Source organism: Cyphomyrmex costatus, unplaced genomic scaffold, assembly GCF_001594065.2.
Source record: "Cyphomyrmex costatus isolate MS0001 unplaced genomic scaffold, Ccosl1.0 scaffold133, whole genome shotgun sequence".
NCBI classification, from domain to species: Eukaryota; Metazoa; Arthropoda; class Insecta; order Hymenoptera; family Formicidae; genus Cyphomyrmex; species Cyphomyrmex costatus.
In genome coordinates this window covers 334,313-346,110 of record NW_017275315.1, presented here as the reverse complement: position 1 = coordinate 346,110, position 11,798 = coordinate 334,313, and the positions used below count along the sequence as shown (strand labels likewise).

Sequence of the window (11,798 nt, the reverse complement as noted above, 5' to 3'; positions counted from 1 at the left end):
TCTGTCATCATAACTAATGCATGTGACAGTATAAATGTAACTGGATAGAATTTCATCCATTAGTAAATTCGGTGAGCTAAGCCAAAATAAACAAGAAAATTTCTTTACATTTGCGTGCACATGTTTATATGTAATTTCCACGTGTACACAAAGCTGAATTTTTAAATAAAAACAGACGAAAGATGGAAAGGCACGGCTATATCAATAATCAAATGTAAATATTTAAAAAAAAAAGAATAATTTTAGAATATAATCGGTTTTAACATTTGCGATTTTAGAAATTCTAAGGGACTACGCGAATATAATGGTTGTTATAGTGTGAGATTGATTTTACTCTAGGTTCGCGTGATCTCTCATGGAATAATAATCGATAACGGTAAACGAAGTTGTGCAGAGTCGAGCGACTGGCATGCAGCTGATGCAGCACAATGCAGCAGCGTTGTACAAAGGCATCAATATATGACTAAAAGCTATGAGCACCACTGACTCATGCGGAAATATGGCACGACGGAGGGGATGGACTCGAGGAGGAGAGGTAGGGGGTGCCGTTGGCGTGCTGCTGCCGCTATTGCCTTTGCCTCATCAGTACTGCCGAGTACTGCTAGTGTTGGATATCGTTCATGTGACAACATAACTGTGCAAGTTCCCTCGCGAACTCGCGTCTGTATTCCGATCTGAGATCGCTTGGTCGTTCCATGCACTAATCTTCACAAAACTGAGAGTGACAATCGGTCGAATCTAGAAGGCAAGTATAGAGAAAGGATTAGAACGTTTTCACCTGCACCTATATACTCTACAATCTGTCTTCTTTTCTTTGTTTCCAGAAATTTCTATATGTCATTTGTAGGGGTAAACTACGGCTTTTTCGTGATCTGCATCAGATTTACAGCAGTATATTTTTATTTATCAGAATGTCCGCGATACATTTTTAATTATTTTTGTAATTATTGTAATTTTCTCTGGGAATGTAATGCATGTAACAGAGCTGACCTGAGCAAGTTGCACTCATATGTCGCGCATAATGAATTTTATGATCGCATCTATGTACGATAGCTATCATTACACGCGAGGTCCAAGGTCAGAAATTACCTGACAACATTTGCAACTGTCGTGTGTACAATATGCATTCTGTTTTCGGTATTAAATAATTTTACGTTTTTGCCATAAAATACAATTTTTATATTTTATTCCGCAATTACAGAAAATGTCGATACTTAAATAAGTAACTTGCGATGAGTAACGACTTTTGCATATGTAATAACTCTATATTTTAAAATGTACGATAAGATATACTTCGCTTCATGAAAGTTGGAATCGACTTTGCAATTATCTCGAAGGTAATTTTGCTTCATCAAATGTAAATAACTTTACATATTGTAATTGCCATTTACTTTTTTCTCGTTTTGTGATTCACGCCTTTAACACGACCACGTGTTAACCGGCGAAGCTATATCGCACTGGGAGTGTAGTTTTAATTTACTAATTACTAATCAGGCGCGATTACGTGATGTTATCATTACATTACAATGACGTCAATCAGAAACTCGTCACACTTTCAAAGATCCGACAAGAATGACAGTAATGCCGACTGCACCTCGGCATAAAAAAATACTCATGGTAATATATCCTTGCGATAACGATGTATGCACAAAGACGAGCATTGTAAGACTTGGAAGGATAAATGCACAAATTCTTCGAAAAATGTAGATGGATTAAAAATAATCAAATTACTTAATTTCGAATTATTATTATACAAAAGAATTGAATTGCTTGAATGGCGAAATACAAAATTGTTTGTAAAAATGTCTGCATCCTTTTTCCTGAGTAAGCTACGTATATGATACATATATACTTCTACTGAATCATTTGTATTGATCTTTGTCGGTCACGAAGTAACAGTATCAATGCAGCTAAATGTCAAATGGAAATGTACTCATTTTAGTGTATTTTAGTTCTTGCTAAAAAAAAAGATAAAAATTTTTCAAAATATTTTTTTTTTATTTAATTGTTTAATCTTTCTGTTAATGCACGCGGCGGACACCCATATCGAATTTTAAACAGTAAAAAATTTTATATTTTTGTATAACGAATTTTATTGAATAAGGCCTCAAAAATCCCATCCTTCGAGTAACAACAAAGTTTTGCATAGATTTTATCTCGTTTTCACTTTCACATTTTTAAAAATATATTAATAAAAAAGTTGAAAAATGACAGAAAGATTAATAACTCAAAGAACAAAATTAATCTCGAAAAACATTCGATTTTTTATAAAATACCTTTTTCTATTCTGTTTTATTAACTCATGTATTTGTTCTATTTCTTACAGATTGGGAATTCTTAAGCAATTCGAAGAATCGGAATATTTACGTTTGATAAGTACACGAAGAAACATTAATCTTTTAACGAGGAAAATTAGACCAGCTCAACAATTGCAGATAAATTGTTTGATACACGCATTTGATAGCCTTAGTTCGGATGATCTTTAATATTACACGAATCATCCGTTTCTCAAGAAATGTCAAACAAATTTCTGTGTTAGCCTCGTCAAATGTGTTTTCTTGAAGAAACCTCAAAGATATTATTGTGAAAACGATAAATTATAATGAAGATATGTTTATTTCCTGACAAAAAGGAAATCTGAGAAATAATTAGAAAATTAATCAAATCGAATATCATGACATATTGCAGATTGATTTTCCAATATCATGAGATATTAGAAAAATCTTAAGAAATATAATCTTAATCTTACAAAATAAATGAATGTCTGCATTTTGAAAGAAACTATCGTATCAACGAGGTAATAACAGTGAAACTGATAATTCAGAACTTTTCACTTATCTCCGAGATAATAAATTCTCACACAAACGAGTTAAATTCATAACTCTTGAGAATTCACCTATTATATTATCGAAAGAAACTTCTATTGTAATTTTACGAATTTGTCAAGTTCTGATAACGTATGATAAAAACCATTGATAACAGCACGTAGTAAATTTAAACAGCGAGGAATACACACGTGAGACTACGCCAAGTTCATTTTGTATATTACTGTAGGAGGTAAACATACCAAGTGCATTTCCTTCGAAACGAAGGAGCGAGGCAAAACGAAAATAGATTTTTTAAACAATAGTCCTATTGACAGAAATGATTCTCGCGAAACGCGAAAAGTGCGTATATTAGAGCTAATAAGTTTGTGCCGTTTCTGTCACTATAGCTTACATTATATAATCACGTCAGGCGGTTCAATTAAACGATGACCTTGAGGATTTCTTACCGGTGGACCGTCAGCTTGGCTGTTTCGAGGAAACGAAGCCGGAGATGATGCCGAAGAGGAGCTGACATTAGTTGTATTATTCAGTTGTCTCATTTTGACGAAAGAGAGGCCAAAACTCTCTTGGGGGATGTCACAACCTTTTTATCGGCGAAAGTGCGAGCACTGCACTTGGAGTTGAAGAGATAAATAAGAAAGAGAGTAACCACGTGATTCACGTACTGGATAAAAGATGACTGTCTCCTACACTGCCGAGGTAGCCACTTGCAGAGGCCTCGGGTGCTTCCTCAAGTTATTACTCAGGTGAGATTTTGACCTTTTAGCATTTAAGAGGTTGATTAATTATCAACGGTAATATATTATATTTATTTAAAATTTCTATCTATTTTTTTGTAATTATGTTTTAATATTTCTGAATTTTTATTTTTATTTCTCGACGAACATACGATGCTGTTATTATCACTTAATGTGTTAATTTTGCAGCTGTTCATATTTATTTGTCTATATTTATTTCCTTTTTTACACTATCTTCTTTATTTTTCTTCTACGATTGCAATAGCAATTATATGTACGATTATATATTTACGATTGCAATAGCAATATAATTACAAATATATAATTTACATAGACGATTTGTACGCTTTCTCGTTTTTTTTAAATCGTTTTTATTAATCGTTTCAAATAAAATACTAACGCGTGAGTTTGTAAATGTCAATGATATTCACGTAGGTCGGATTTCTGAGAATAGTACCGCGAATTATATTGGAATACTTCCAATTGCAAATAACGGGTGTTTGCATAAAAATATAACACACTCTTCGTCATTCAAAGTTGATAACACCTCAAACATAATGTCGCTACTAGTAACGAGAAACTAACAATAAGCTAATACGAAACAGGATTATTGACTTTTAGCTCGATAACAGCACACAAGTTACGCTATCGCTTACTGTTATCATTTAATACGTCGTTAGATTTTAAATCGCATTAATGTTATTAAGATTCTGGTCTACCTAGCAAATAGATGAGATCGCTCATTACGAGACAATTTTATCACTCTCGAGATGTTTCGCGTCTGCATCTAATTTACGCGCGATTTTGTTTCAGATGGCGAGCGAGCATTTACAAACTTGTCTGGCTCGATCTCACACTCTTCCTCTTTATCTACTATTCTCTCTCCGGCATTTACCGATTGCTGTTGAACGAGACACAAAAGAAGACGTTCGAATCTGTGGTAGCGTACTGCAACGAGTACAGCGACCTGATACCACTGTCATTCGTCCTAGGTTTCTATGTCAGTATCGTCATGACCAGATGGTGGAATCAATATATGACGATACCATGGCCTGATTCCATCGCAGTCTTCGTATCAGCCACTATACATGGGAACGATGACCGCGGTCGTCTAATGCGTCGAACAATCGTTAGGTACCTTGTGTGCAATATAAAGATAAACATGGTTGGAGACACTCCCGCGTCTCCTGATATAGTATCATAAACTACGACTATATATATATATTATATGTATATAGACTTAAATTGCATCTAATTTAAATTGCAAAGAAAGACATGTGACATGAGCTGCTCAATTTTCTTTAAGCGATAGAAAAAATCGATTGACCCTGCAACGGCACACTTATTAGTAGAGCGTTATACATGTGGGTCATTTATGTCCAATCCAATTTTGAGGCTCTTAAAGTACTAGAAAAATTCTGTAAGAATTCAAATAAATTAAAGTAACAAGGCTAAGGAACCAAGTCAGTTGTTAGTGCTTCCTAGTATGTTTACAAAAATTAAAATAAAATTTGACATTTATTACAAAAGTTCCACAAGAATTGACACATGTTCTTTAAATTTTCTCTTTACTAATATGTTATTCTGTTATGTAGACATTAGAAAAAAGTTTGGAACAATTATAAAAATTATATAGATATACGAGAGATAACAAATAATTGTTAGAAATGGCATAGACACAAATTACTATATGTGCCATTGAAGGGTTAAATATGCTAAAGTACGTGTAATTGTTTTCTAAGTGTTAAAATATATAATAATTTGTTAAATAAAAATCAGTAAAAAATATTGTCATTAAGTATTTAATTTCACATGTCATAGACAAGATAAAAAATATTTCCCATTATATAGCGAGTTTTACTTTGGACAGATCTATATTAATACGAGATTTTAGTTTCTCTAATAAAAACGAAATTCATTTTTTTTTTTCAGGTACGTGTGCGTTTGTCTGACTATGGTTCTAACAAACGTTGCACCGCGTGTAAAAAAGAGATTTCCTACTCTAGAGCATTTCGTGGAGAGTGGCTTGTTACTGGACAATGAATTATTGATATTTCAAAATCTAAATGCGAAATTCCCGAAGCCAAGTAAACATTGGCTGCCGATAGTTTGGGCTTCTAGTATCGTGACCCGAGCTCGACAGGAAGGTCGAATACGTGACGATTTTGCGGTGAAAACTCTAATTGATGAACTTAACAGGTTCCGTGGAATGTGCGGCAGTATATCGCATTACGACACAATCAGCGTCCCGTTAGTGTATACTCAGGTAGACATAGAGACTACTTAAATTAATAATTTCGGGAGACAAAGTAATCGTAAGAAGTTTGGAGAAGTTGAGAAGAATAATATTTAAATATTTAATGTAAAGATGTATTTAATAAATGAAAAGGGCCGCGTCGTTTATCAATTTGTCGCATCTAACGATCTGACTCTAAATTCTATTTTTATTGTAGGTCGTAACATTAGCCGTCTATACATATTTTTTGACTACTGTGATGGGTCGTCAATGGGTTCAAAAGTCAAACTCGGACATAGATCTGTACTTTCCAGTATTCGCGACGTTGCAATTCTTTTTCTATATGGGCTGGTTAAAAGTAGCCGAAACGTTAATCAATCCATTCGGCGAGGACGACGATGACTTCGAAGTAAACTGGTTAATCGATCGTAATTTGCAAGTAAGAACTACTTCCTCGCGTCGTTCACTTTTTTCTCTCTTAAAATTCTAAAATAATGTTGCTATTTTTTTGCTTCTAAGGTGAGCTATCTAATTGTCGATGAGATGCATCACGATCATCCTGAACTCATACGTGATCAATATTGGGATGAAATATTCCCTGCGGAGCTCCCGTATACCGCAGCAGCACAACCCTACCGCGAGGAACCTCCTGAACCTTCAACAGCCGGTATACAATTGTCTGCCGCGCAACAAGAATTGCAACCATCGTCGATTAAAATTGACGAGATGATAGCGACGGACGATCAGAAATTCCGCACCGATATCGCCGACGATGCTGCATCAGGAATACATTTTATCGCAGGAAAACTGTCCCGGTATAACTACAGATTACTTTCACATTTAAATATTTTTTATTTAAATTTAACGTAAAGCAGATCCATTTACATTTCATATTTTTAATGCAAACTCAGAAGCAATACAGACAGCACCGAGAGATTAATAAGGTAGCTATTTATATCTCGTGATGAAAGATTAATGAAGAGTAAGACTTGTTGGAATTCAAAGCACATACCTACAATAATTATAATTTTATTTTAATAAAACAAATATTAGATATAGAGGTAATAATAACATTAGATAATAAAGTGTAAGTACATTTTCAGAAAACACTGCGATTTATATAATATAGTATTATAACATTGATATGTGACATTATCTTCACGATTCTAAAGTTCTGCTAATTTTCTATTAGAAGCGCCAGTAGAGTAAGCAATCGAGATCGCAATATCAGCAGTGGTTCGACTCCTAGCAATTTGGGTGAGTCCCTTACGAGGGTAGCCAGCGTCACCAACGCACTTAAGCGATTGTTTAGCAAAGATGACAGGACGGATGGGAATACTGCGAATACCGCCAAAACCACGGGAAAGATGTCGAGCATGGGTTCAACAGCTTCATTGCAGCAACGACCACCTGGTGCGTTGCTTGTTTAACGTTAGAACATCTATTTTGTAACTTTTAATGACAGAATTGATGCCATTGCATTATCGTTGCACGAGCTTTGTAAGTAAAAAGACTATACAACGACAATATAATCGATACCAACACTGCCGTTAAAAGTTACAGAATAAGGGCTTACGTATTACGTTAAAATGACTTCATTAAGGACAAAATAATAATGCCATAGGTGCAGGTGGTTCCATGAGAATAGGCGTCATTGAGGAAGTGGACGAGCAGATGACATTGACATCGTTAAGACAAGCGAACGAAAACAGACCTCACGTACAAAGTATATTTCCGCAAGGTCCGCCACCTGCGAGTGATCCCGTTGACGTTCCCGGTGCCGCACAATCTTACAGCCGTGAGATATTCTCCAGGAGTGCACCCGCGCGTGCGGCAGCTTTAACGATAGCCGGCAGTACGGAATTCCCGTTCGAAAGGCGGAACATTTTAAGGTTCATAATTTAATGATAAGTCCAAAAAATCAATTCCGATTTCTAATATTTGTAAATATAAAATTCGCGACATGAGTATGAATTGTTTGATATTTGTCAGTTTCAAAGCCTTAAATTTTATTGGAATTTTAAATTCTACTAGCATTTTCTTAGAATCAAATTTGATTGGAAACTTGAAAATTAAATTTGGTGTTTCAGTTATATATATAATCAAGGCATTTTAATTTTCCTAAAATTTACTTTAATCTCAGAACCCAGGAATCCACACATTCGATGAGGTCGAGCACCGTTTATGAACCAGCGCCTAGTTATACCGGTAGTGGAATAAATGACGACTTGCGTAGTACATCAAGCACCTCTTCTAGTGACGTTGGCGCAAGCGAATTTACGAAATTGAAAACCGAAAGGAAGGAGAAAAGACGTAACCGGAAACTCACTCGAAGTGCTAGTGGCCTAAACGAAGATGAATCGAGAAGCCCTCACGATTCGGAAACTCTTCTACTAACGGAATTAGCGGACGCATCGCGACAAAGTATGAGGAAACAAAGTGATAGAAACGATGAAATTTAGGAAAAATACGATGATTTTTGATATTAGTTCGTCTAAATAAACTTGAATAACAAATAATTCAATCAAAGTAAGAAAATAACGTGACAATACATCATATAAATGACAATTTTGTTACATGTCTGCGATGTACTTATGAAATAAGTTTTATGAAACAAGTTCACCATCAAACAACGATAATCATGTAATAATGTTACATGTACATACGGATTTTATATTACATATAAGTTATATATGTAATATAAATTAATTGCGAAATTTTGCGATTAGCAATTTTTTAGCATTCTTTTGAAATCTGCTTTAACAACGACAAATTTGTAAAGAGTTATTTAAAAATATTTTTTACATGAGAGTACATATAACGCAGTGCAGTATCGTCGTGTGAAAGTTTTTCGCAAAAGCCAGCTTAGAAAATTTCAGTGTTTTCGTTTATTTATACATATATTAATAAATAAAAGGTTTTTTTTTATATTTTCAAGATTGTATACTTTCAAATACAATAGCTATGCAGGGTGAGACATTTAAAATAGATGCATAACTCGCTTGGTTTTAACAATAGAAGGAAAAGTATTAAACAAAAGTTGTTTGGTTTCGAGGAGTACATAATGTTTGTAGGTGAAGAAGGCGTAAATGATTAAATTTTTTAACGGAATGATATTTTTTTTATTTACATTCTGATAGAGCATTTTAAGACGAATACAGTGACCTAATTGAAGATCATTCAAGGTTATGCAAGGTCAGTAATGGAAAATAATTGAATGGAAGATAAATTGTTTCAAGGCACTCTTTGAATAATTTCGTGTCTTTTCTGCTTGTTGGTATACCGCTAATCGTTCAAGTGTATCACGGTATGTAAATAAACATTGAATCGCACATAGCATTATTCATATTTACTGATCAATTTGAATTTATCTATTGATCGAAATGCGTGTCTTGCGAAATGCGTTATACGAAAGCGGAAAAAGTCTATATGATTTATGGTGATCTATATATTTCCCAAGACACACGCACTTCAATCGATAGATAAATTCAAACTGATCAATAAATATGGATAATGCTATGTGTGAATGTTTATTTACATACCGTGATATACTTTAACGATTAGCGGTTTTTGCTTAAATTTAAAAAAAACAGATTTGACCTTTGCCTATCATTTACGCCTCCACCTACAAAATAATTATTGATATCACATTATGTGCCTTTCGACCAAGCAACTTTTGTTTGATATTTTTCCTTCTATTGTTAAAAACGAGCAAGTTAATCAGTGACCTGTTATAAATGCCTCACTGTGTGTATATACAAGATGTATTTTTCTCAAATTTTACAGAAATTTAATAACTAAAAGTAGTGATTAATTACTTATTTTGAGTATTGTTTGCTGTGCTTTTAATATTTTAAAAATAAGTAATTTTTCCTATTAAGCTGTTAAATCTGATTTCTGCAATAAAAGCAAAAAGATACGAAGATAATAGTACAAAAGTGCTATTAATGATATTGGTGAAAACTTGTTAATTCTCAAACAAAATGTTTAGTTAAGATTATTATATTTATTACTATTATATTTATCGCAATTTTAAAAAAGGAAATTTAATCTTCGGAAATTACTCATAAAGATAGAGAAGTTTAAATTTAGTCAAAAAAATGAAAACAAATACATAACTATTGAAGCTTTGAATTTTTTCTGTGAAAATTTAATTTTCGCAGTTCGTCTTAATATTGCACATGGTGTCTTATTGTACGTTTAAACAACTTGACTGTCGCTGGTCATTTTTGATTAACATTCCACGATGTACATACATGATGTGTTACGGTGCTATGTGAGCCGTTTATTTTGCAGTATTATTGAAATAAAGTATTTTTTAATAAGATATATATATATATACGATTGATTTTTATTTTAGCAAAGTATTACATTGTATTTTGTGAACTTAAATCCGGATTTTTGGTAGAGAATATTTTATTGCGGAGAAAAAATTAATTGTTATTCTGTGAAACACTACTATACGAAGAAATTTTACAAGAACAAAATGTCAAGAGCGCTAGTTTTATCGGTAATACAGGCGACTCCAGTATTCCTTTAATTGCGAGAGGCAAATTCAAATATTGGAACGTATAATTCTTGACAGCACCGTTAGATGTCACCATTTGCACGTTAAATCTTTTCTCTAAACAGCATTGAGATTCGGAGAGTTCGAAGCTAATCCGATAATCGTATCATGAACTATTTCTAAAGTTTTATCACATTAATCGTATCTTAAATCGATGTTGAGATAATATGAGCGATACACGCAAAAAATGCGTATGTGATAGCAATTCGGTATAACGCACTATTATACTTACGGAAAATTACAGTGAGACAGCTAAAATGCCTGTTTTTACCAATTTAATTTTAATCTTGATTCAACTTATTTATCTTTTTATTATAGTTCTAAGAATCAGATCAAGATTACAATCAATCGTTATAAGCTTGAAATCTTATCCACTCGAACTTGTATAGCCACAGAAAGAGGTTTCTCTCTGATAGCCCCATAAACGTAAAGAAAATTATCCAGTCACACTGTACAAGTTGTGTGGCTCTTAAAGCCAAAGCATAGATGTTTGGATAGCGCATAATGCATAAGAAAATAAACCAATAAAAAGGAAACCCTTCATTTTTTTCCACGAAATAAAAAAACTGATTGATTCTCTTTCTCTCATGTCTTATACAAGAATCCAATAAGTGTTCTTGCTCTAAAAATCGGAACACACAGCTAGATTAAAAAAATTAATTAATCAAAGTTTTCATTCCAATGAAAGGGAGGAAATAAAGGACTTTGATTGGTTTGTTTTCTTATACATTATGTGTTATGCAAAATTCTCTACCCTGCCCTTATAGGAAGCCCATTAATCCCGGATCTACAAGAGTTTTAGGGCGACTGTTACCAACTTCGATTAACTTAATCGACGATTAGTCCATTGGAATTGATCAATCGCGTCTGTCGTCAAAACTAAATGATAAATGTGATTGGTCAATTCCAATGGACTTATCGTCGATTAAGTTAAATCGGCATTGGTAAAGCTATATCCACACAACTTGCATAGCTGCATAAACGCATGCATAAAGAAAATTATCCAATCGCATTTCCCTTATAGAGATGCACGTAAAATGTGATTGGATAATTTTCATTATGCATACGTTTATGCGGTTATGCAAAGCATGTGCATAAGGAATTTTATTGGCCCATTTTCTTATGCATGAGTCAATGGACCAATCAAATTCTTTATGTATATGGTTTATGCGTTATGCAAAAGTGTGTGCTGCGGCCTTAACAGTCATCCTTAAAGTCTTTAAGCCATAAGAAATGGATCATAATCGATTATTCTCCTTGAATTCGACTGTAATTAGTTAATTTCTTTACGGTTTAAGGATTGATTTATACTGGCCGTAATCTGTAAAAATTGACCAATCACAGTCGAACGAGAGGGGAATAATCGATTTTAATTGGTCAATTTTTACAGATTACAGCATAAGTTAACAAATTACGGCCAGTATTATCCA

The 11,798-nt window shown here is 33.6% G+C and overlaps 1 protein-coding gene across 1 annotated transcript; it reads left to right on the top strand.

The window, feature by feature from the left end:
* Positions 1–3,471: 3,471 nt before the first annotated feature.
* On the top strand, positions 3,472–8,466 carry LOC108782701 (bestrophin-4). Its single transcript, XM_018551032.1, has 9 exons — positions 3,472–3,574; positions 4,379–4,699; positions 5,498–5,831; positions 6,019–6,240; positions 6,321–6,616; positions 6,713–6,745; positions 6,994–7,214; positions 7,426–7,693; positions 7,945–8,466. Exons 1-9 carry the CDS (start codon positions 3,504–3,506, stop codon positions 8,261–8,263), a joined length of 2,085 nt encoding a protein of 694 aa, XP_018406534.1. The 5' UTR covers positions 3,472–3,503; the 3' UTR covers positions 8,264–8,466.
* The last annotated feature ends 3,332 nt before the right edge of the window (positions 8,467–11,798 follow it).